General features: G+C 49.6%; 1 protein-coding gene across 6 annotated transcripts; it reads left to right on the plus strand.

Moving 5' to 3' along the window:
• Nucleotides 1-140: 140 nt before the first annotated feature.
• ANKS3 (ankyrin repeat and sterile alpha motif domain containing 3) lies at nt 141-25,120 on the plus strand (the record flags this gene model as incomplete). 6 transcript variants are annotated; one of them, XM_082669532.1, is made up of 16 exons in its annotated part: nt 141-310; nt 2,481-2,679; nt 2,874-2,995; nt 4,203-4,284; nt 13,219-13,354; nt 16,965-17,123; nt 18,865-19,002; nt 19,515-19,624; nt 19,900-20,067; nt 22,209-22,333; nt 22,797-22,938; nt 23,306-23,478; nt 23,789-23,874; nt 24,339-24,422; nt 24,528-24,618; nt 24,713-25,081. In XM_082669532.1, 15 exons carry the CDS (start codon nt 141-143, stop codon nt 24,605-24,607), a joined length of 1,974 nt encoding a protein of 657 aa, XP_082525658.1. In that variant the 3' UTR covers nt 24,608-24,618; nt 24,713-25,081. The 6 variants fall into 6 exon arrangements, with proteins under 6 accessions (XP_082525658.1, XP_082525657.1, XP_082525656.1 ...); XM_082669531.1 differs by having other exon boundaries at nt 24,693-25,079; XM_082669530.1 differs by having other exon boundaries at nt 24,339-24,618; nt 24,713-25,120.
• Between the last annotated feature and the right edge of the window lie 46 nt (nt 25,121-25,166).

Below are 25,166 nucleotides of genomic sequence, written 5' to 3' on the forward strand. Positions count from 1 at the left end.
GAGTTGGGTACATTGGGCAGCAGTCTGTCAGGGCAGTGACTTAGCCGCCTGCTGTGGGCAGGAGTGTGACCATGCCGTTTCACTCTGTGTCGCTACCAGGAAGGAAGGACCTAACGACCTCAGTGCCTCCCTCCATAGCGATGTCGGAGCTCAGCGATGAAGCCAGTGAGCCGGAGCTGCTGAACCGCAGCTTGTCCATGTGGCATGGGCTGGGTGCGCAGGTCAGCCGGGAGGAGCTAGCCGTCCCCTTGGATCTTCACACAGCTGCTTCCATTGGCCAGTATGAAGTGGTGAAGGAATGTGTGCAGCGGTAAGAGATCTTGGAAAATGTTCCTTCCTCTTGGATTTTTGAGCTCCATGGTTCAGCTCTCAGGTGGAGCCATCAGGGAGCTAGCGGGGGCCTTGCCCACAGCTGTAGACATTTAATCCTTGGGTGGATCAACTGCTGCTTCTCTTGGGCTGTTGTCAGGGATGATTTATGCTGGACGCCAATAAGGAAGGCAGTTTTGATTCTGAGGAAGAAAAAGGCAGCTTAAACTTTTTTCATAGGCTTAGAAATTGTTCATTTCAGGCTTACTTTAACCAGAGTAATTTTATGGTTTTCACTAATTGCAGAAATGCTCAAACAAAACAAAAATAAAGATTGAAAGCAATGCCCTATGGCCTTCTTTCCCCAGAAGCTTCATTTTAATCCCTCCTGCCGCCCTCTCCCCTTTAGCTTCTGCCATAGAGGAGGAGGTGGGGTTATCCCCACCTGGAGGATTGCACCTTACTCACTGCCCACATGCCGTTTTCACTGATCTTATGTGCATATTAGGTCCCCCTAAACAGCACTGCTTATTAGCGCCTTCTTGTTTGAAGTACGGTTTGATACTCAGTGTAATTTTTAGAAAGGGATCCATCTTCTCATCTCTTCCCACTTTGTCCGCCATACTTTGTGCTCACTGTTATCATCTCATTGATAACTTAGAGAAACAACCTATGTCCATACCTACCTGAGCCTTTTCCAGTTCCAGCTTGGGGAGTTACAGCAGAGCCTCGTGGAAGCCCCGTTTCTGGCTCCCAGGTCGTAGCCATCACTTATGAGCATCTGGCCAGTTGGTACTTCTGTACCGGGCAGGTGTGCAGGCAGCACATCCCCCGACAGGGTCACCACGACCCCACCTGTAGTTCTGCTCCTTTAACATTCACAGCCTTTAAGCCTTCGGGTGTGCTGTTAAAATGAACAGTCCAGAACAGCTCTAGGAAGTGTTTGTGTTCTGATTGGGGTTGTGACACCTGCTGAGATGGAGGCTGGTGCACAGTAAACACACTGGGGACCCGAGGGGGATTTGGAGGGGTCAGAAGGGAGGATTCGGCTGAAGGGGGTTGCCAGAGCCCCAGGGCCGCTCTGCTAAGGGATGGTGGTGGGGGCGCCTCCCTGTCCATGTGGGACGGCGTGTGGTGAGAATGGGCTGGTCTCCAGGTGGCTCTCCCGGCTAGTGGCTACCCCTGCATTCCTGGGATCAGGACCTGGGAAATGGCTGCCTGGGTCCAAAGCCAGGGTCAGTAAAACGTGCTGGTGAATGGAAACTAATTGTCTGGTGTAGCTTAGTGTGTGTATCTAGGAGAGGCACGAACTGCGTGGGTCGACTGTCACTTGGTACCTCCACTGGAGGCAAGGATTGTGGAGGAGGAAAGACTGGGGCGTGAAACAGGCAGGATGCTCCTGGAAGTGGGTCTTACTTCCATCCCCCGACCCCAAACTCTGGGTTGGGAAGCCTGCATTGTTTTTCCTGTGGGAAACGCTTTTCCAGAATTGTAATGAAAATCAGTGAGAAAGACAGGATTCTTTGGTCACAGATTTTTCCAGGAATGTTTCTGTAGGGTGGGACGACAAAGGAGAAATTGTCCACTGTCTGAGTCCCCTCCTCTTTCCTCTCCCCTCAGTTCTGGACTAGCAGACTGGTCTGTTGGAGGGAGGTAGTCAAGGCTCCAGGTCAGCGTTTCTCGGCCTCGGCACTACTGACAACCTGGGCCAGCTCATTCTTTGTTGTGAGGGGCGTCCTGTGCACTGTAAGATGTTGAGCAGCATCCCTGGCCACTGGATGCCAGTAGCTTTTCCCTCTCCAGTTGTGACAACCAAAAATGTCTCCAGACTTTGGCAACTGTCCCCTGGGGGCAAAATCTCCCGTGGTTGAGAACCATCTATGTAGCTGGTGGTAGCAAAAAAGAGAATTGCTGGCCTTAGGGTAGGAGGAGGGTGCAGATGAGAATGAAAAATCAGAGGAGGGAGGCAAACTTGAGGGAGTTTGCAAAGGCAGTTGTCCGGCAAGTGTAGTCACTCCCCCCCCTCCCCGCCAGTGATGTCCAGGGTGGCATATGACTCTGCTTCCTGTCAGCACTTCCTGCTCTTTCTCTTGGCCTGGCCTGGCCACCGGCTTTGGTAAACCCCACCTATGAGATGGCTGGCGTGTCTAGCATGTCTTGCGTTTGTTTAGGAGAGAGTTAGATTTGAATAAGAAGAATGGTGGTGGCTGGACCCCGCTGATGTATGCCTCCTACATTGGACACGATACCATCGTGCACCTGCTGCTCGAGGCGGGGGTGAGTGTGAATGTGCCGACCCCGGAAGGGCAGACTCCGCTGATGCTGGCTTCCAGCTGTGGCAACGAGAGCATCGCCTATTTCCTCCTCCAGGTGAGCTACGAGGGCCTCAGGCCAGAAACCTGAGGGGCCCCCGGCCGCTCTGCAGAGACGTGAACCACTGCAGGCCCCTGTAGCGTGCGTGTGCTCGGGTAATCACTTCGATTCTTTCAGCGTGATGGCTTGGAGGGCGCCCACCCTGCGCAGAGGAGACGCGGCCTTAATGAGCATTCTGTGTTTTCTTGAAGCAAGGTGCTGAGCTAGAAATGAAGGACATTCAAGGCTGGACTGCCCTCTTCCATTGCACCAGTGCTGGGCACCAGCAGATGGTCAAGTTCCTTTTGGACAGTGGAGCGAACGCCAATGTGAGGTGATTACGAGGTCTTAAGTGGCCGCAGGAGGGAGGTGGTCATGTCTGACTCTGAGTAGGGCAACTGGCGAGGCAGCTAGAGGCTGGGGTGCAGGGAGCCCCTGCCTTGGTTTGACAGGCTCAAGACAAAGGGACGGAGGGGACAGTCCTGCCGAGGCATGGAGGCATGGGGATCGTCCTAGCTTTCTCATGCATCTGTCAGGTGGCATTGTGTGCAACATTTTAAGTTCTCTGTGCCTTATTTCCTTTATCTGAAAACAGGATGGCAATGCCCATGTCATAGAACTGTTAGAAGAATTACATGTTCTGTCATATAACAGGTGCCTAACATAGTGTGTGGCACTGAATTGACATGCATTAAATGCTAAATCCCTTTAGCTTTCTTGCCTTCTGTATGTATCAGGTGAGGTAATACTTTGAAAACAGTCATGAGTTTTAAATATAAGCTGGAAGTAGGGTTGTTGTCTAAAGCATGTCACCATGATAATCCTCTTTCAACCCAACATTCACCTGACACTGCACACCCTGGCTGGTGTCAGCCGTTGTAACACACTGTAGGTTTACAGGCCATTAAGAAAGAAAAAAAATGCTCCTAATTAAAATGCATTTCATTTACTGACATTCTGACTTCAGCGATGCTAAAATGTGCAAAGTGTGTGTCTTCGAACGGATGAAAACCAGTGGTTAGCTTGCTTCCTGTCTTCTAGCCCAGGTGAAACCAGTGAGGGCTTGGTGGGGGTGGCACTCTGAAGAGGGCACTGAGTTAGCCGTAAGCAAGCATTAGGCGTAGTGAGGGCAGGAGATGGTTAGTCCTGGAGCTCCTGGAAGGGTTCCTAGAGGATGTTGATCTCAAAATGTAGGATATCTGGATAGGTGGAGAGGAGGTGCTAGCTGTCTGTGAGCAGTGAAGGGCGACAGCTACTTTTTGCTGTGATTAAGTAGAGATTCAGGCCATAGCAGGGGGGGAAACAGCTAAGAAGGAGTGAAGATGGGAAACAGATTGTCTTAGGAACAAAAGACTAGACCTGGGGTAGAAACCACGGGACTGATGTGTTGATACTCACTTTCTCATCTCTCCCCGTTCAGGGAGCCCTCTAGGCTTAGGGATGGGTGACTTTGCGTCACTGACGTTTTGTCTGCAGCAGGCAAGCTTCTGCCCCCCAGAGCTTCCTCTGCTCATCATCTGACTGCAGTCTCGATCTTGCAGGGAGCCCGTATATGGATTCACTCCTTTGATGGAAGCGGCTGCTGCTGGCCATGAAATAATCGTGCAGTATTTTCTGAATCATGTAAGTGACCCTGTTTATTAGCTTATAATTTAGTCACAGCAAGTGAGGCATCGTATCACTGAGGAATAAACTGTAACAGAACTTTCTCCTACACAGAAATAACTGCTCTTCATCTGTTTATTCAACACATTTTCATTGAGTATCTATTGATGCCAAGTGCTGAGTGGTGCTTAGGCATTAGGGGTACAGTGGTAAGCAACTATAGACACCTATTCCTGTAATAATTTTAAAAATAGTATTATTTGAAAAGTATGGAAAAAATTTTAAAACAGTAAATAGCACTCATCATCCCATCACTTAAAAAATTTATATAGAATAAGGAGGCAAAGATCTTCCTACCTTTTCCACCCGCCCCCTGTTCCCCCACAAGATGCCCAGTTGGTTGTTAAAGAGACCCAGGATTTTCCTCTGCTGAGAAAGTATGTCTGTAGACACCTGCGAACACATGGCTTTTTGTTTTGAGCAAAGTGGGATTCTACTGTGTATTTGATCTGCAGCTTCTAAAAAAATAATATGCCATAGACATCTTACCTTTGTATGGTATTCCATGCAGTATCCATGCCATAGTTAGTTCAGTCAGTTCCTTATTAGTAGAAATTTAGGTTTCTAACATTTTGCAATTGTAAGCAGTGCTCCAGGGAATATTTTGGCACACACAGCTTTAGCACGCATGCAGTTATTTCTGTATGCTGTATTTCTACAAGAGGGATTGCTGGTGCTCACATTTTGAACTTAATAGGTCCTAATAAAAAGGCAATTAGGGCTTCCCTGATGGTGCAGTGGTTAATAAGAATCTGCCTGCCAACGCAGGGGACACTGGTTTGAGCCCTGGTCTGGGAAGATCCCACGTGCCATGGAGCAACTAAACCCGTGCACCACAACTACTGAGCCTGCGCTCTAGAGCCTGCGAGCCACAATTACTGAGTGCACGTGCCACAACTACTGAAACCCACGTGCCTAGAGCCCGTGCTCCGCAACAAGAGAAGCCACCGCGGTGAGAAGCATGTGCACCGCAACGAAGAGTAGCCCCCACTCTTTGCAACTAGAGAAAGCCGATACGTGGCAATGAAGACCCAAAGCAGCCAAAAATAAATAAATTAATTAATTTAAGAAAAAAAACAGGGCAGTTAAATTAAAAGACAATAAAAAGATGGACAAAGGACCTGAAAAGATACATCTCTAAAGAAGATACACAAATGGCCAATAAGCACATGGAAAAATGCTTGACACCATTAGTCATCAGGGAAAATGGCAAATCAAAACAACCAGGAAAATAATAATATAATAAAAAAAAGACAATAACAAGAGATGGTAATGACGTGGAGAAATTGGAACCCTCATACACTGCTGTAAATGAAAAATGATGCAGCCTCTTTGGAAAACATTCTGGTAGTTCCTCAAACAGTTAAGCATAGAGTTACCATATGACCCAGCACTTGGATATATACCACTCCTAGGTATATACCCAAGAGAACTGAAAACAGGTCCAGGCAAAATCCTGTACATAAATGTCCATAACAGTATTGTTTGTAATAGTCAAATGGTGAAAAGAACCCAGATGTCCATAAGTGGATAAATAAAATTGTTACATGCATACAATGGAATATTAATTGGCCATAAGAAGGAGTGAAGTACTTCCCCGTGCTACAACCTGAATAGACTTTGAAAATATGCTAGGTGAGAGAAGCCAGATACAAAGGCTGAATATTGTATTATTCCTTTTGTATGAAATGTTCAGAATAAGCGTATCTGTGGAGACCAGTAGATTAGTGGTTGCCTAGGGCTGGGAGGAGGTACAGGATTTCTTTTCAGGGTGATGAAAATGTTCTGAAATTGTGGTGGTGGTTGTCCACTATTGAAGTGTAAACTGTAAGTGGATGAATTGCATGGTAGAAGAATTATATCTTAATAAAGTTGTTTAAAAAGTTCAACGGGGGAAATATTTAGTAAGTTCTAACAAATTCCCACTAAACAGATGTCTCTCTTGTCCTTCCCACCAGTAATACATGACGATGCCCATTTTCTCACATCCTCACCAGCCCTAGATGTTACCATCGTAAAGTTTTGCCAGTTTGGTAGGAGAAAAGTGGCATCTTGTTTTGGTTTGTACTTATTAGTGAGAGTGAACATTTTAAAACATATTTATTGACCATTTGTATTTCTTTTATGAATTGTCATATTTATTTATTTATTTATGGCTGTGTTGGGTCTTAGTTGTGGCACGTGGGCTTCTCTCTAGTTGTGGCGCATGGGCTCCAGAGTTCATGGGCTCAGTAGCTGTGGTGTGAGGGCTCTCTAGTTGTGGCACACAGGCTCAGTAGTTGTGGCTCACAGGCTAGTAGTTGCGGCACGTGGGCTTAGTTGCCCTGTGGCATGTGGGATCTTAGTTCCCTGACCAGGGAGTGAACCTGCGTCCCCTGCATTGGCAGGTGGATTCTTAACCACTGTGCCATCAGGGAAATCCTGTGGTTTTTTTTTTTAAACTTGTCTATCCTGGATTGTTCTATATCAGTAGATATAAAGCTCTTTTCTCTCTTGTATGGCAGCATAGCACTCCCTTGTAGGGATGAATCAGTTTCTCTAACAGTGGTCTGCAGATAGAATCAAGTTGTATTTGCCATCATGCACAGTGCTGTGCGGGATATCTGCACACATACTTCTCCACACACTTGTGCGACCACATCTCTACAGTTCGGTACTAAAGGTAGAAGTTTTGGACGTAGCCTAAGTACAGCCATAACGTGGATGTTGCCAAATAGCTATCCAAAGAGCAAGTTGTACCAACTTGAACGGTGTCTACAGCAATAAGCATTATGACTCTTAAATTATGAAGTTGGGGTTTCCCTGGTGGCGCAGTGTTTGAGAATCTGCCTGCCAATGTAGCGGACAAGGGTTCAATCCCTGGTCCGGGAAGATCCCACATGCCACGGAGCAACTAAGCCCGTGCGCCACAACTACTGAGCCTGTGCTCTAGAGCCCATGAGCTACAACTACTGAGCCCACGTGCTGCAACTACTGAAGCCCACGTGCCTAGAACCCCTGCTCCACAACGAGAGAAGCCACTGCAATGAGAAGGCCGCGCACTGCAATGAAGAGTAGCCCCTGATCGCCGCAACTAGAGAAAGCCCACGTGCAGCAACGAAGACCAACACAACCAAAAATAAATAAACAAAAATAATAAATTTATAAAAAAATTTATGAAGTAGTTTAAACATTCAAAGTAGTACAGAGATAATATTAATACAACTAATCCACATGAATCCAGAGGTAACCACTATCCAGATGTTGGTCTGTACCTTTCCTGTCCCTGACTTTATACTCTCATCACATGCTGTGTGTCCTTAAGCAGCATGTAGACTTATTTTATATATTTTAAAGATTTATATAAATAATATATTTATTTATATGTTATATATTTATATAATGACTGTGTCATTTAACACAGTGTGGTACATGTAGACGGGGTTCACTCGTTTTATCAGCTCTGTATTTATTGAATGTATGAATACAGTATATTTTCCATTCCCTTGTCAGTGGACCCCTAAGTCATGTCCACCTTGCTATTCCTATCAGTGCTGCAGTTAGCATTTTCTACCTGTCCTCTTGCGCACATGTGAAGGGATTTCTTTAGGAGATCAGGATATGTTCTTCAAAGCAGAATTTTGGGTGTGTAGGCTGGGTGCATCTTCACTAGAGAGTGTACCTTGCTTCCCCCCGTAGGTGTCCCAGTTTGCACACCTCTGACAGCGTTTCATAGCTTGTGTCTCCTGTCCCCTCAAAACCCTTGGTACCTGCTATCAGCTGAGTGGTCTCCTGTTGATTTTTGCCTTTCCCTGATTTCTCGTGAGGTTGAGCATCTTTTCATATATCTATTTGCCATCTGCGCTTCCTTTTCTGAACATAATTATTCTTTGAAGGTAGTTCCACTCACACGAACTAGGCCTCCTTGAGACGTAGCAAAGGGACAGGCATTGATGCGGGGCAGGGAGCCCTGGCTGTGAAAAGCATAACTTCTGCCTCTGAGCTTAGAGCCTGATCTTAAATAAGGTAGACGTGGAGACCATAAGGGACAGTTACTGTTATAATTTTTTAAAAGGAAAACGTGTTAGAGAATCAGACTTTTGATCATTTATGTGCTGTGCAGATTACACCCTCACTTGGTACCTTTACTCTCCGGCTGGGTCTGAGATTGTATGTCGGCGACTCGTATGTAGGGAAAACAAATTGTATTGGATTTATTTTGGAAAATTTTCTAAATTTTAAACTTTGAAACAATTTCAGACTTAAAGAAATGTTATAAAATAGTACAGAGAATTTGCGTACCTTCACTGAATTCCCCAAATGTTAGCATTTCACTTCATTTTCTTTATCAGTCTATATACCTATTATCTTTTTTGGAACCATTTGAAAGTAAGTTGCTGACATAATGCCCTTTTCCTCCTAAATACTTTTTTTTTTTTTAAACCATTTTCTTTTTTTTCTTTTTCTTTATTTTTTGGCTGCATTGGGTCTTTGTTGCTGCACACGGATTTTCTCTAGTTGTGGCAAGTGGGGCTTCTCATTGTGGTGGCGTCTCTTGTTGCGGAGCATGGGCTCTAGGCGCCCAGGCTTCAGTAGTTGTGGCACGTGGGCTCAGTAGTTGTGGCTCGCATGCTCTAGAGCACAGACTCAGTAGTTGTGGCACACGGGCTTAGCTGCTCCACGGCATGTGGGATCTTCCTGGGACCAGGGATCTAACCCATGTCCCCTGCATGGGCAGGTGGATTCTTAACCACTTTGCCACCAGGGAAGTCCCCCTCCTAAATACTTTAGTATGTTTTTCCTAAAACAAGAATTTTCTCTTTCATTATCACATACAGTTATCAAACTCAGGAAATCAACAGTGAGCCTCCCCCAGTGCACTAATCAGGAGTGGAAGGGGCTGGTCAGTTCTGGTGGTTGCTTTTTGGCTGATGGGCCAGGTCATTCCTTTGCTAGGGTGGCCGTCTGGCTGGCCCCGTGTGGATGCTCCTCATTCCCTGCAAATTTCCTCCTGCTCAGTCATGGGTCAGCCCACCTAGTCCCCTGACCTTAGCCAGGCTCCACACTTGGAGGCCGGGCACCCCATGCTCTTTGCCAGGGGAGGAAGGGGCTGCAGCCACTTCCCTTGTACCCTATGTCCCTCCTTCCGGTAGGACCATGTAGGGTGGGCTGGGCCTCTCCTAGGAGGGAGCTGAGGGTGCCATGGCCTCCACATGGGGAGTGCCCCCCCGCCATCACACTGGTTCACGGCCTCTCACCTTTGTGACCCCACCTTCCTGTCAGTTAAAATGAACTTCCATCATGTTCTTCTCTAGTTACATATTATGTACATTATAAAATAGAAAAACAAAAAAAATTAAAGGATAAATAAATTGATGGAAATTCTAATATTTTCTTCCCTCTCCTTTGGAGCCTTCTTGTTGTCAGTTCTGTTTTCTTCCTCACTAAGGAATAGTGTTACTACTCTTTTTTCCCTTTAGTATAATCTGAAGTTGAAGTCTTCCAGGCTTAAAAATAGATATTAGTGGGGCTTCCCTGGTGGCGCAGTGGTAGAGAGTCCGCCTGCTGATGCAGGGGACACGGGTTCGTGCCCCAGTCCGGGAAGATCTCACACGCCGCGGAGCGGCTGGGCCTGTGAGCCATGGTTGCTAAGCCTGCGCATCTGGAGCCTGTGCTCCGCAACGGGAGAGGCCACAACAGTGAGAGGCCCGCGTACTGCAAAAAAAAAAAAAAAAAAAGATATTAGTTAAAATCCTTCAGGGACTTCCCTGGCAGTCTAGTGGTTAAGACTCCATGCTTCCAATGCAGGGGGTGCGGGTTCGATCCCTGGTCGAGGAACTAAGAAGATCCTACAAGCCCCATGGCGTAGCCAGAAAAAAGAAAAAATCCTTCAGTAAAGATGGTATTGTTTTTCTGGTTGAAACCTTTGGGTCCTTCTATCAAACTGAAACTAGAAATTATCTTTTTTTCAGCTTTATTGCGATATAATTGATATACATCACTGTTTAAGGTGTACAGCATAATTATTTGATCTCTGTATATCATGAAATGCTTACCACAATAAGTTTAGTTTATATCCATGATCTCATATAGATACAAATATCTATATACATATGTCTCCTTGTGATGATAACTCTTTGGATTTACTCTCTTAACAACTTTCCTATATAACACATAGCAGTGTTAACCGTGGTCATAATGTTGTACATTACATCCCTAGTTTCTACTTACAACTGGAAGTTTGTGCCTTTTTAAAATTTTTCATTGAGATGTAGTTGGTGTACAATATGATATGTTACAGGTATACAACATAGTGATTCACAATTTTTTAAGGTTATACTGCATTTAGGGGCTTCCTTGGCAGTCCAGTAGTTAGGACTCCGTCCTTCCACTGCCGGGGACCCCGCTTCAATCCCTGGTCAGAGAACTAATATCCCGCAAGCTGCGATGTGTAGCCAAAAAAAACTAAAAAGTTATATCCATTTATAGTTATAAAATATTGGTTATATTCCCTGTTTGTACAATATATCCTTGTAGCTTATTTATTTTTACATAATAGTTTGTACCTCTTAATCCCCTACCCCTATTTTGCCCCTCCCCCCAGGATGTTGTGCCTTTTGGCCACCTTCATCCAATTTTCCCTCCTGCCACTCCCCTGAAATGATCTTTTAAGGCTGAAGGTTTCATTGCTGATTTCTAACCAGAGCTCTGGAAAGTTGGGGATTATAGAAAGTAAAGCTCAATTAGGCTCTTGTACAAATGTGGTTTTTTTCCTACCAGAGGGAAGTGTGATAATCACCTTCTGTACTGGGCTCAATCAAGACTGTCAGTTGATCATAGTTTTCTAAAATAGGGTAAAAAAAGTACATATGTAAATATTTACTATACAAGCGATATATACTTGCTATAAAAGAATTAGAAAGTATATTTAAGCAAACCGAAAGCAAAAGTCACTCATAATACCATCACCCAGAGATAGCACACATTAACATATTGTTGAGTGTCTTAGTTTTTTTTTTGTTTTTTTTTTTCCGCACCGTGCAGCTTATGGGATCTTAGTTCCTCAACCAGGGATCGAACCCAGGTCCACAGCACTGAAAGCCCGAGTCTTAATCACTGGACTGCGAGGGAATTCTCAAGTATCCTAGTTTTTTATGGATAAATATTTTAAGTCAAAGTGGAATTCCATTATACAGAATGTTTTGTAATATGCTTTTTTTTCTTAACGATGTCTTGTGCACACCTGCCTGGGTTTGTACGTACACTTGGCCCCGTCACGTAAGTGGGTGGGTGGTGTTCCATTTTATGTGTTCTCACTTATTTCACTAATCCCCTAGTGAACTAGTTCTTTTCAGTTCTCACTATGCTAAATGCTTCAGGGAAGATCCTAAATGTGAGTGTATATCCTTCATTATTTCCTGAGGTTAAATTCCCAGAAGTGGAATTTCTGGGTCATAGGGCATGCACACTTTTCAGGTTTCAACTATCTCTTGCTGATTTGCCCTCCAGAGCACGGGCTTATAGTCCCACCATCAACTACGAGGCTGCATGGTTGAAGCTTTCAAAATGGAAAGCTTATTGGGCTTTTCCAGTTTTCAAAAGTAAACGTGCTGGGCTTCTCTGGTGGCGCAGTGGTTGAGAGTCCGCCTGCCGATGCAGGGGACACGAGTTCGTGCCCCGGTCTGGGAAGATCCCACATGCCACGGAGCGGCTAGGCCCGTGAGCCATGGCCGCTGAGCCTGCATGTCCGGAGCCTGTGCTCCACAACGGGAGAGGCCCCAACAGTGAGAGGCCCGCCTACCGCAAAAAAAAAAAAAAAAGTAAACGTGCTCATAGTAGTAAATTTAGAAAATATAGAAGATTAGGAAGATGTGAAAAATCCCCATTATCTTACTGCTTAAAAATAATACTAACAGTTTGGGCATATCTCCTTCCAGTATTACTTTCTGTATACTTTTTTGTTTTGTCGCAGTTGTAATGTATATATACAGTTTTGTATCGTGGTCCTTTTTAAATCTTGGTTATAATTTTGTTATTTGTAAATACCAGCACTTATGGCAGTAACGTAGCTGACTCTCCACCCCCCTGAGCACTTAAGTTGTCTCTGGGTTTTTGTTATTGCAGATATGTGGTGTGGAAGTGGAACTGTTGTGTTGAAGACGATAAGTACTTTTTAGGGCTTTGGGTAAAAGTTACCGAGTTCTGTTTCAGAAGGGTGGTGCTCCCAATCTGATTATGGTTTTTAAAGGCTGGCCCTCCAGTGAATCTGTTGTCTTCAGTTTTCTCTGTGTGAAGAGAGGTGCAGTGAGTGGGACACATGCTCCCCATTCAGTGTGTGTCTGCAGCGTCAGAGCCAGCCAGGTGCCTCCGACTCTTGTCACTAAGAAGCGCCTTCCCGGGGCTGCCCTGGTGGCGCAGTGGTTAAGAATCTGCCTACCAATGCAGGGGAGATGGGTTAGAGCCCGGGTCTGGGAAGATCCCACATGCTGCGGAGCAACTAACCCCGTGCACCACAACTACTGAGCCGGCGCTCTAGAGCCCATGAGCCACAACTACTGAGCCCATGTGCCACAACTACTGAGCCCATGTGCCACAACTACTGAAGCCTGTGCACCTAGGGCCCATGCTCCACAGCAAGAGAAGCCACCTTAATGAGAGGCCTGCGCACCGCAACAAAGAGTAGCCCCCACTCGCTGCAACTAAAAAGAAAGCCTGTGCAGCAACGATAACCCAACGCAGCCATAGATAGATAGATAGATGATAGATAGATAGATAGATTGCCTTCCCCACTTTCTCGCAGGAAGGCTTGTCAGGAAGATGCCGGCGCCCTCCCTCTCCTCCAGGGTCTGCAGCCCCGAAGCGAGGCTGCTTTGTGGGCGAGGTTCCTAACTCTTCTTTCACAAACTTTCACAGGGAGTCAAAGTGGACACAAGAGACCACAGTGGAGCCACAGCCCGGATGCTGGCCAAGCAGTATGGACACATGAAGATTGTGGGGCTGATAGACGCTCACTCACCTTCTCTGCCTAAGAGCCTCTACCGGAGCCCAGGTACCTGCGTCTGCGGCCAGGCCTCTGCTGGCGTCCCCTCCTCCCCTTTGGCTCCTGGAGCCTGGCCAGGACCCGGGCTGAGGGGAGAGGGTGTAGAATGTAGGGTGGGACTGCCAGGCTGAGGATGGGAAGGACAGGGAGGAGGAGGGCAGCTCACAGAGGGGATCGCTCTGGTTTTTGTTTCTTGACTTTGCTTGTGCTGTTTGTTGCCATGCAGATGTTTTAATTCTTTTTTTTTTTTTTTTTTTTTTTTTTTGCGGTACACGGGCCTCTCACTGTTGTGGCCTCTCCCGTTGCGGAGCACAGGCTCCAGATGCGCAGGCTTAGCGACCATGGCTCACAGGCCCAGCCGCTCCGCGGCGTGTGAGATCTTCCCGGACTGGGGCATGAACCCGTGTCCCCTGCATCGGCAGGCAGACTCTCAACCACTGCACCACCAGGGAAGCCCCAGATGTTTAAATTTTATGTAGTCAAATTCATCCGTTTATTGCCTCTGGGTTCTAAGTCACAGAAAATCTTGCCCTATGCCCTGGTTGTACAACAAATTGCCCATGTTTTCCTCTAGTATGTGTATGGTTTCATTTCTCCATGTAGATCTCTGATCCATTCACAATGTATTTTCACGGATGGTTTTTTCCAAACAGCTGCCCCGTTGTCCTAGCATCATGTGTTTAGAAGTCTATTTTTGACCTAGTGATCTTTACCGTATATTCTGAATTTCTGTTTGCATTCAGGTCTGTTTCTGGACTGCCTGTTCTGTTCCACTGGACTCTGCACACACAGACCCACACTGTGTAAATGACAGAGGCTTTCTCTGACATGTTTTGCCACCTGGTGGGGCCGGCCCTCCTCGTGGCTTTCCTTCTCCAGTGTTTCCTGGCACTTGCTTTTCTGTGTGAACTTGAGCATCAACTTGTCTAGCTCCTTAAAAACAGCGTGCTGATATTTTTGTGACTGTGGCAAATGTACAAATGAACTGCTGTGTTGTTGAGTCGCCCTAGGACCAAGGGACGTCCTTTTGTTCAAGTGTACTTCCGTGTCTTGCAAGAGGGTTTTAAATTTTTCCTCAAATACATTTTGCATATACCTGAAGTTTATTCCTGAGGGTCTGATTTTTGTCATTGCTGTTGTAAACGCATTATCCCTCTTAATGCTGCCATCATAGCCTTGGACGGCTTGTTGTCTGTGCAGAGGAAGGCGACTGCTGTCTGTCCACAGTTCTACCGCCTCCTGCCTTATTGAATTCTTTCATTGTCTGAATTCGTTTTATTTATCTGTTCTCTAGGGTTTTCCAGGTACACTGCCATAAAACCTGCAAATAGAGACAGATTTACTACTTTTTTCCTGATTTTTGTACCTCAGATTTCTTTGCTTTCATCGCACTCACTAATCCCTCTAGTTCCCTGTTGAATGAGGTGAGGTGATGGGCATTCACTTTGGCCCTGATCTTAGCAGAAATGCCACGTTAAGTATGATGCTGGCTTGGGACTTCCCTGGCAGTCCAGTGGTTAAGACTCCACACTTCTACTGCAGGGGGCGCGGGTTCGATTCCTGTTTGGGGAACTAAGAATCCGCGTGCTATGTGGTGCGGCCAAAAAATAAAAAATATAAATGAAAATAAAGAATAAAAAATAAATGTTTTGTTTTAAAAAAGTAAGATGCTGGCTTGCAGAGTAAAGTCTGCATATATGTTATCATGTTAAGAAAGTATTTGTCATTTCCTGTATTCTTGAATGTTTTTATAGGATAAGTGCTGAATTTTGTCAAAGGTGTTTTCAACATCTATGGAGATGATTGTGAATTTTCTCCTTAGATCTATTAACACAGTATATTATGTTAATGAATTTCTTAATAATGAATCAACTTTACATTCTTGGCATAAATCCCACTTGGTGTACTCTTTTCTTAATGTGGTTCTAGATTCTGTTTGCTAATGTTGATTGATTTTGTATGGATATTCATAAGTGATGTTGGTCTGTGATTTTCTTTTGTCTATCTTTATCAGTTATAGGTCTCAATATTATACTTCATAAAAAGAACTGGAAAGTTTCCCTTCTTTTCTGTGCTCTAGAACAATTTATGTAGCATTGGTCCCATGTGGTCTTTTTTTTTTTTTTTTTGGTGGGGGTGCGTCGGGCCTTAGTTGCGTCACGTGGGATCTGTCATTGCAACACACGGGCTTCTCTCTAGTTGGGGTGCGTGGGCTCCAGGGCGTATAGGCTCTGTAGTTTGCAGCACGCAAGTGCGGGTTCAGTAGTTGAGGCGCATGGGCTTAGCTGCCCAGCAGCACATGGGATCTTAGTTCCCTGACCAGGGATCGAACCCGCATCCCCTGCATTGGAAGGCGGATTCTTTACCACTGGACCACCAGGGAAGCCCCCCATGTGGTCTTTGAAGGATTCCCTGTGAAACCATCTGCGCCTGGTCTTTACCCACGTCTCTCTTCTGTGTGGTGTGTTTCCTAGACCCACTAGTCTCTGTGCAGATTCTTGGGGTGAGTTCTGAGTCTCTGCTGGAGCGGGTGCTCGCCTCCTCCCGGGCATCAGGGATGCTGGCGTCTGTGGGGCTCCCTGCCACCTGGGCCATGTTGGGGTGTGGGGTTCGTGTGGTTCTGTCTGTTCTGCCAACTGTACGGGATCAAGGGGCCACGTCAGGAGGTTCAGATTTGTGGAGCCACCTTTTCCTTGGTTCCCCTGCCTGTACAGTTATTTTTTATGACTCCTTCAGCTTCTGCTTGGATAGACCCCAGTCTCCTCCTGGCGGCATGGATCCTGGAGTGTGAGGGAGGGGTCCACTTGGCGTCACTGGCCTGGGCTTGGAAACTGGGCCAGTGACTCTTGCTTTTGGGCAGTGGCTGGGCTGGGCCTTCAGTTCATGTCTGAGTGAGCCTCTCCCTTCTTGGCCTCAGGACTGCTTTGTAACAGACACCATCACACAGGGGATACAGTGGTAATGAGGGGCTTCTCTGCATGTCTCCACCCCAGTTCACCAACTCCAAAGTGAGATCTTACCCAATGGGTGCCTTCTACAAATAAACCCCTGAATTTTGTCTTCTAGGTGTAATGAAATATGGAAAACAATGAAAAGCTATAAAATGCTGACAGCTGTGGGCACACTGAGCTCTTCAGCTCAGACGGGTCGTAAAACAGCACACAGAGCTGTCATGTGGCACTTGTTTCCTAAGAGATTGTTCAGGTTGAGAATATAAAATGGCTTAAGAAGTTGTGACTGCCGCTGCCATATGTTTATGAAGAGATGGATCTTACTTGTCACCTCAGCTTAGAACAGAATGTATTTCTAACTGTTAACATACTTTCATGTTGTAAAAAATTCTGGAAACTCAGCGAGAGGGATGAGTTGGATCTGCTCACCATACTTAGCAGCTTTACTCCTCCCCCCCCCCGCCCCCTGCCCCATGTCCCTGTGGCCCATCTGAGCAGTGGACCCGCCCATTGTGGCATTTCTTACAGGTGACATCCTGGGAACACTTTTCTTAATTTAGGAAAAGGAAAAAAGCAATTACGATGATTTTTATTTCAGTTCATTATAAGGATTAGTAAATTAGTCCATCACTGAACATACTGTCTAAATTTTGGTGTTTGACCCACAGAAAAATACGAAGATCTGAGCTCTTCAGATGAATCCTGCCCTGTCCCTCAGAGACAGAGGCCCTGTCGGAAGAAGGGCCTCAGCATCCACGAGGGGCCGCGAGCCTTGGCCAGGCTCACAGCTATTGGACTCGGAGGCAGGATACAGCAGCCTTGCTATGGTTAGTGCCCCATGATCCCGGTGGCTTTGACACCATAGTCTAGGATTCTGTCTGAGAGAACGAGCAACTCTCAGGCTCCTGACGTGGGGGCCGCCTGGGCTGCCGGGTGGGAGCAGCAGCTCAAGGACTCAGAATCCATCACAGGGATGGAGACACATTAGTCAGTGTCTCGCTCTTGGGTTTTGGTTCGTCCTTTGAGTTTCCTTTCTGTTGGTTAAAACTACAAATAGAACATTCTCTCCTGTAGGAGAGAGATAACTGAGCTTGGATCCATTCCTCACGTGGGTGGGTCAGCCCAGCAGGGAGAACGTGACCGTTGAGTCCCCTTCCTGTCTCTGCCGCATCCCCTGGGGAGGACTCTGCCCTCGCACTCTTTTCTCAGGGTGTGGATTTGAGAACTGCCCACCAGACACCTGGTAGGCCAGAACCCTAGACCCTGAGTTTCCAGATGGCCTGAGTTTTTGTCAGACCGTCAGCTCCTGAGTGTTGAGTGCAGTGCTTTTGGGGAGCACAGGCGCTGAGTGCTTGGGGTGAGTTGGGCTTGACGCTGTCTCTCGTGCTGGCCTGAGTGACCAGACTCCAGTGTGGGTCTCACCCATCAGTGGCCAGGCCGCTGGTCTAGCGAGCAGCCCTCAGAACCCCCTCCCAGCCAGGAGACCATGTGAGGACTTGATTCCCTTCTCAGACCCTTGGAAGGGGTCCTGGCACTGGTTGGTAACCAGGCCTGCCTCCTCCCAGCATCCAGGGGGCTGACTGGTGAGCTGGTGCTGAAGGTGAGGACACGGGCGTCCGGTCTGGCAGCTGGGAGCTCGGGGCTCTGGGATGAGTAGCAGAGTCTGTTCCTTTGGAGAAGCCCAGGCCATCTGTCCTGCCTGAGCTGTGGCCGGGGCATAGGAAGGAGTGTTCACCAGCCTCTCAGCTCCGGCCTTTCAGGAGATTCTGTTTTTCTTCTTACACTGCGTGAAAGTTTAATTTTCTGTAAGTGCATATATGCTCTTTGCCAAAAGTTAAAAAACATTTTTGAATGATAAATAGCATGTGCTGATGTAAAAAATCTCTAACTTCAGAAAGGTATAAAGAAGAAAATAAGTTACCTGTGGTCCCACCAGCCAGGCTCTTTCATGCAAATACACGTACTTTCTGTGGGGCAGAGGCAGGGGCAAAGGCGGAATTAAACACTGGTTTGTGTTCCGCCTCTTCTTGTTTTCTCGCAGGCAGACATTCAGAGGTTATATAATTCACTGTCGCTGCCGTTAATGTTTAGCCAGGGCCTCTTACCTTCCTGTTCAGCTGGATCTTCTTGACTGGGGTTGACTGGCCCCTGTGCTGGAAAGTCGCAGGGGCCATGCAGGCCGGTGTGTGTATGAGAGTAGATGTTTCCAGCTGCGGGAACACCTTGTAGTATAGTTTTCCTTTGGCTCAGGAATTTGTAAATACAGCTTACTGTCTCCTACTTTGTCCTCTTGGCAAAGCAACAGCGTGGCGTGATAGAGAGGCCGCCACTGCCAGGCCTGGCTCCACGTGCACCCGCTGCTGGGCACAAGCCGGTCACTAACCCCTTGGAGCCTGTTTCCTCATTTGCGGACGGCACAGCTCTGTCCAGGTTACCGTGGCGAGTAGAGAATGCTGTCCTGGGGCTCCCCTCGCCGAGATCCCTCTGAGGTGGTGGTTGTGTGTGGAAGGAAGAACTCGTCCTTCCTTATGCATGCGTGTGGATTTACATGCCCTATTCTGTCCACAGAACAGGTGCCTCCACGGGGCTACGTCACCTTCAACAGCAGCGATGAGAACCCCCTGGAAGAGGGGGGCCTCTGCTACAGGGACGTCACCTCCCCCATCAATGAGCGGGATGTGGAGAGCAGCAGCAGCAGCAGCCGGGGTACGCACACCCCCCCCGCCACCAGTCCAGCTGGGCCGTGGCCCTGTGATGGGTCCATCCGGCAGAGGAGAGGGTGAAGGTTAGAGAAGGTTCTGGCTGTTGTGAGGAGAGTCATAATCTGGCGTGGGGACAGGTGAGGAGACTTCTCACCCAGGGTCTCTGAGCAAGATCTGGGAGTCAGTCCAGACAGACAGGCTTAGTCTCTTGACTGGTAAGTCCTTAGGAAATGTCTTCGTATGTTATGTGCATCGTCCATTCCACAGCTGTTTACCGAGTGTCCTGTGTGCCAAGCACTGGCTAGATGCTTGCATTTATCGGTGAACAGAGCAGACAAACCCTGCCGAGCCTAGAGAGGAAGGGCCTGGCCTGGCAGTCGGCGTGAAGCAGAAGCAAACAGTGAACGATTGGAGGGGCCGGGGAGCGCTGTGGCTGAAGCCGCTCGGGGACAGGGCTCTGGGGAGTCGCCATGGGCGAGGCCTGTGGTCAGGCGTCCTCGTCTTCGCCATTGTCAGAAGAGCACGCCTTCTGTGCCCACCTCGGGGCCGCGCGGAGCAGCAGCAGCAGTGAGGGCCTGGCCCGGGCCCCGGAACTCAGCAGCGAGGCCTCCCTGGAGAGCAACGAGGTGACCCTCCCCCCCTCCTCCCCCTCCCCCGGCGTCGTGGGGGCTGCCTAGCAGTTCACTTGAGGTGAGCGTGTCCATGCAGTGCCACGGGGGCCGCCACCGGGGAGGCCTCTGGCAGGCGGGGGAGTTACGGGAAGTTTCAGACCTTCCCCACCGTGAGGGGAGCGTGCAGAGGAAGCCGCATACACTGGCGGTGGGGCAGGGAGCAGAGCTTGGATGCAGCATGTCAGCTGCCAGCCCCTGCAGTTGCTTTAAACACACACCTCTCACCACAGGATTCGGATCATGCGCGGAAAAGCTCGGTTCGCAAACAAACTAAAAGCTACGTGAAGACCAAGAATCGTTACAGCAGCAGCGACAGCCAGTGGCCTCCTGGCACCGGGACTTCCTGTGCCCCAAGATTGATCCCCCAGACTGACAGGTCCCCCTACTCAGGACCCCAGGTAAGACCGTGGGGCTTCTTGTGATTTGTGAGGCAGTTATTTGTACTTCCCATGGGGCTGGCACTGTTGAGAGAAAAGAGTGGGGTGGTTTTCTCCACACGACCTAGAAAGCTACTCGGGCTGAGAGGATTCCTATTGGTGAGAGGAGCCAGTTGCCGGGCTTCTGTTCATTCCTTTCCATGGAGGGATCCGTCTCTCCCCCTGGTTTCCATGCTCAGCTCAGCCTCCCTGAGCCTGGGGAGGAGAAACACAGGACCAGCATCACAGAACTGCTTTCAGGTGACAGTGACAAGCTGCATGGGAAGCAGAGGCAAAGTGGCACTTAGTCGGGACTTAATGAGAACTTAATTGCTGCCTTTCTCATCGTGGCTGCTCTGATTGTGCAGTTTGTCCAGGATTACAGGTACAACAGCAGCGCCACTGCCTAGTGTGTTCTCCCACCCTCTGCGGGCATAAGTGGTACAGAGGTGGAAGAGAGGTCAGCACTTGCCATTTATTAAAGTCACAGCTCTGCTCTTCACTAAAAGCCTGTGATTTTGCTGGTTTCTCCTCGCAGCCCCTCTGGCGAGCTTTCTCCAGCGCCTGTGTTCCCAGGCTCGGTGAGCAGCTGACCTCTCCATACCTTAAACACATGCCGATTGGAGCCTTTAAATCAGCTTCTTTAAATATGTTCCAAGATTTGGTGTATGTGCTTGGCAGAGGAGCCGGTGGGGCGAAGCTACCTGCTTCTGGGTCGGGGTTTCCTACGTAGCAGAGCAGCTCCGTCACTGCCATCTCCTGAAAGTCAGCCCTTGACACAGGGTTTGTAAAACAGAAACAAAGAAAGGAATAAAATATGTTCCAAGAGCTAAAGGAAACCATGTCTAAATACAGAATATCAATAAAGTGATAGAAATAAAAATGAACCAAATAGAAATTCTGGAACTGAAAGTACAATAACTGAGATGAAAATTTTACTAGAGGGGCTCAACAGCAGGTTTGAGCACACAGAAGAGAGAACCAGAAGACTTAACATAGATCACTTGAGGTTATCCAATCCGATAAAGAAGAATGAGGAAAAATGAACAGAAACCTGTGAGACACCAGCAAGTGTAACAGCGTGCACGTAATGGTGTTCCTGGGGAGGAGGGAGGGAAAAGTAGAAAAAATGTTTTAAAATAGCCAAATCTTATCAGGGGAAATGAAAAGACTGCTGTCCACTGCACAGTCTGTGGGGCCAAGGCAGAAGAAATCCTGGAGAAACATCTAAAGGTGCGAGAATGCAAGTTAAGAAAAAATAATCTCTCAGATACTGGAAATTTTGATTTGGGGATCCAAGAACACGTCGATCTGGGGATCAAACTACCAGGCATTGGTACCTACAGCCTGGACCTCTACGTGGTGCTGGGGAGGCCAGGTTTCAGCATCGCAGGCAAGAAGTGCAGGGCAGGCTGCATTGTGACCAAACACAGAATTAGCGAAGAGGAGGCCCGGCACTGGTCCCATGGGATCATCCTTCCTGGCAAATAAATTCCCATTTCTATCCAAAAGGCCAAAAAAAAAAGTTCAGTGAAAAAAAAAAAAAGCCAAATCTTCTCAGATTTGATCAAAAAATGAATCTGCACATCCAAGAAGCTGAATGAGCTCTAAGTTTGTTAAATTCAGAGCCACACCTGGACACATCACAATCAGAGTGTCACTAAACAAAGAATCTGGGAGCAAGAGACAAGTGACTCAGCACGTACAACGGGATCTCCAGACAATTAACAGCGTATTTCTCATCAGAAACCACAGGGACCAGAAGACATGGACGACATGCTAACCAACAGTGCAGCGTCCAGCAAAGACTGTCCCCCAGAGTGAAGGAAAAATGAAGAGTCCCGGGTCAGCAGAGACCGAGAGGAGCTGCTGCCGCAGACCTGCCACAGGGTGTGCTTGCTGCTGCAGTGAAGACACTGGTCCAGAGACGCCCTGCCTGCCCTGCCTGAGGACACACAGGGGGCAGCCCAGGCTCTCTGCCGAACTTGGGAGTCAGCAGAGCTCAGGACAGGCCAGGTGCTCAGCAGGAGAAAGGCAGCTCCGTGTGCAGCACAGGCCTTTTCCTGCCCCCTGTCTTCGTGGCCTGCCTGTCTTCTGACCTGCCCTGGCTCCTCACCCTCTAGGACCTCGCCACACTGCTGGAGCAGATTGGCTGCCTCAAATACCTGCAGGTGTTTGAGGAGCAGGACGTGGACCTCCGCATCTTTTTGACCCTCACTGAGAGCGACCTGAAGGAAATCGGCATCACGTGAGTCCCAAGGCCTCTGGCTACGATGCCCAGGAACCAGCTGAGGTGCAGCTCCCAGCATTTGGGTGGAGACCCTTCCTGTCCAGTGGCCAGCTTTCTCCCTGCTGTCAGCTGTCCACTTCTGCAGCTGCTCCCAGCTCAGGTGCAGGCAGCCTGGGTCCCGAGGCCCTGAGCTGGCCCAGCAGACACTGCTGTGCTCAGGGCACCCTGACATTTTCCACTGTCCACCTTTGAGAGCATCCCCAGCAGCCCCAGCTCCCTGTCTAGTGAAAGCAGCAGCCAGGCAGGGTGGGAAGGTCACGACTCCTTACGATGCTTTCTGTCTTCTGTCCCAGGATCCTGGGGGCTACTCTCCCCCTTCAAAGCTGGGATCTTTCTAGCAGACAGTCTTGGTAGAAGGACGGCCCACGGAACCTCCACATAGAGCAGGTGCTGATCCGTGTCCTCTCACTCCCTGCTGTAGGTTGTTTGGGCCCAAGAGAAAGATGACCTCTGCCATCGCCCGCTGGCACAGCAGCGCCCGCCCCCCCAGTGATGCCTTGGAGCTGGCCTACGCTGACCGGCTTGAAGCCGAGATGCAGGAGCTTGCCATCCAGCTGCACAAAGTAAGTAGAGAGCTGGGGTAGGGGACGTGCAGAGGACACAGAGTGGAGGCAGATGCCCAGAATCAGCGGAGAGCAACAGCCAGGGCGGGTGACAGGACAGCGAGGCCAGGAAGCATCATGGCTTGGATGCAGTGGGGCGCACAGGTGGGCACAGGAGGGAGAAAGGGTGTCAGCAGCGCACACCACAGGGCTTGCCGGAAGGGGCCCAGGCCGGGGGGGCTCCAAGGTGGAGACAGGTCCCCCCAGGCCAGGAGAGGAGGAGGCAGTCTGACGGCGGAGATGGAACCTGGGGTGGGGGAACCCTGCCCGAGTGGTCATTCCCCACCCCCGAACCAGCCTGCTGCACCTGCTGCCTCTCCCGCTGCAGCGCTGTGAGGAGGTGGAGGCCATGCGGGGCCTGGTGTCACAGGAACAGGAGCTGCGGGCCGTGGTGGAAAGCTGCCTCCTGGAACAGGACGGCGCCCGCAAGGACGTCCATGCACAGTTGCAGGAGACCTGGGCCCTGGCCCGGGACGCTGCGCTTGTCCTGGACCAGCTGCAGTAAGTGGGTGTCCGAGCTGCCCCCGGGCCAGGGCCAGGCCAAGTCACTGTTTCCTCCAGATTCTTCCAAGAATGGGTTGTTTTCAGGGCCTCCTGGAGTCACCGCCACCCCAGTTTCATCTGGCTGTCCCTCCTTGCAGGGCAGACCAGGCAGCAGAGGGGCCCCGTGTGGGTCTTTTCTCTGCCCGGGCTGCACCGGCACAGGCTGGCAGGGCGCACAGGGCAGAGCCCCGCCTCACACTCTGGGAGAAGGGTGTCTGCGATCGCCTGGCCTCTCCCCTCACCAGCGATTGGTTCTCGTGTCCGGCAGAGCCTGTCAAGCTGAGCTGTCCGCCCGAGTGCAGCAGGATGAATCCCCGCTCGAGGCCATGCTGGGCCCAGGCCTCCCCACAGCTGGTAAGGAGAGCAGTGTCCTGGACCCAGAACAGGTAGACAGAGGGCAGGGACACCTCCCCAGGCTGGGTTTTACCACTTGTCTCAGTGCAGTTAGCACACTGACACCACCCCACCCCAGATCCTCTCACGTGCCCAAGCCCATGTCCTCACTGTCCCTCCAGGTGGCCTTTGGGCCATGGCTGCCTCCACTGTCCAAGACCTCAAGTGACTTCTACAGCCCCTGGCTGGGCCCCCCCAGGGCATAGCCCAGTAGGCAGGGGCCCTCACACACATTCCTGGGGCTGAGCCCTGACCGGCGTCAGCGCTTTGCTCCACAAGTGGGAGGAGAACACTCTGATATAATGAGGGGGACGTATGGCACCAAAGGTTGGGGGAGGGGGCGTCCCTTGGTCGCAGTGGCTCAGGATGGAAAGGCAGGGCCCGTGAGCACAGACCCCAGGCCTACTCAGCTCTCTGCCCTGCAGACTCCAAAGGCTGGCAGGCCGCCTTGCAGGCCCTGAGCCTCCCTCAGCTGTCGGGAGCCCTGGAGGATCGAGTCCGGGAGATGGGTGAGTCCAGGGGGCCGGACAGCCCACCAGCCCTCAAGGTCATCCATTCCTGTGTCCTCGAGCCCTCCAGACTGCGAAGCAGTAACTCTCTGCCCCCGTTCTCAGGGCGAGTGCTGTGCTTAGTGACCCAGAGCCTGGAGAAGCTGCAAGTGCTGAACGGGAAGGAGAACTGGCGGGAGCCTTAGCCAGGGGGACGGTGAGTGTCTGTCCGTCCAGGACCTCGGCCCCAAGAGCAGGGCAGCTGTGCAGCCGAGCGAGCGCCCCCCTCAGTCTTCGCTTTCCCTTCTCAGAATCTGACGTGGGGTGACTGATCCACCCTGAAGCTGTGTGCCCAGAGGACAGGAGGCCAGCGAGCGGGCAGCTGCAGTGGCCAGGGCCAGAGGATCGGGCCCCAGGAGCAGCTGGCAGACAGGACGGGGCTGTGGCCGGTGCGAGGGCAGCAAGGCCCGCACTGAGGCAAGACGAGGGTCTGTTATCCAGACCGGGAGTGGGGCCCAGAGCAGGCAGGGCCTTGGGGAGAGCGTGTCCCCACACACCACAGGCGCCACACTGAGGTTCGCCCAGACAGGTGAGGACTGGGGCGGGGTGCCTGGGCAGCATATGTCATTTGCTGGAAAATAAAATTTAAGATTGGCTGGTGAGGGGTTCAGTTCTGGTCCCACGGCCTGAGGTACTGGCTGATAAACCACAGTAAGAGGAAAGCTGTGCCAGGGCCCTCGCCCAGAGCACCATGCTCAGGGCAGG

Source organism: Grampus griseus (genome assembly GCF_964374135.1).
Source record: "Grampus griseus genome assembly, chromosome: 14".
In the NCBI taxonomy this organism is placed as follows: domain Eukaryota; kingdom Metazoa; phylum Chordata; class Mammalia; order Artiodactyla; family Delphinidae; genus Grampus; species Grampus griseus.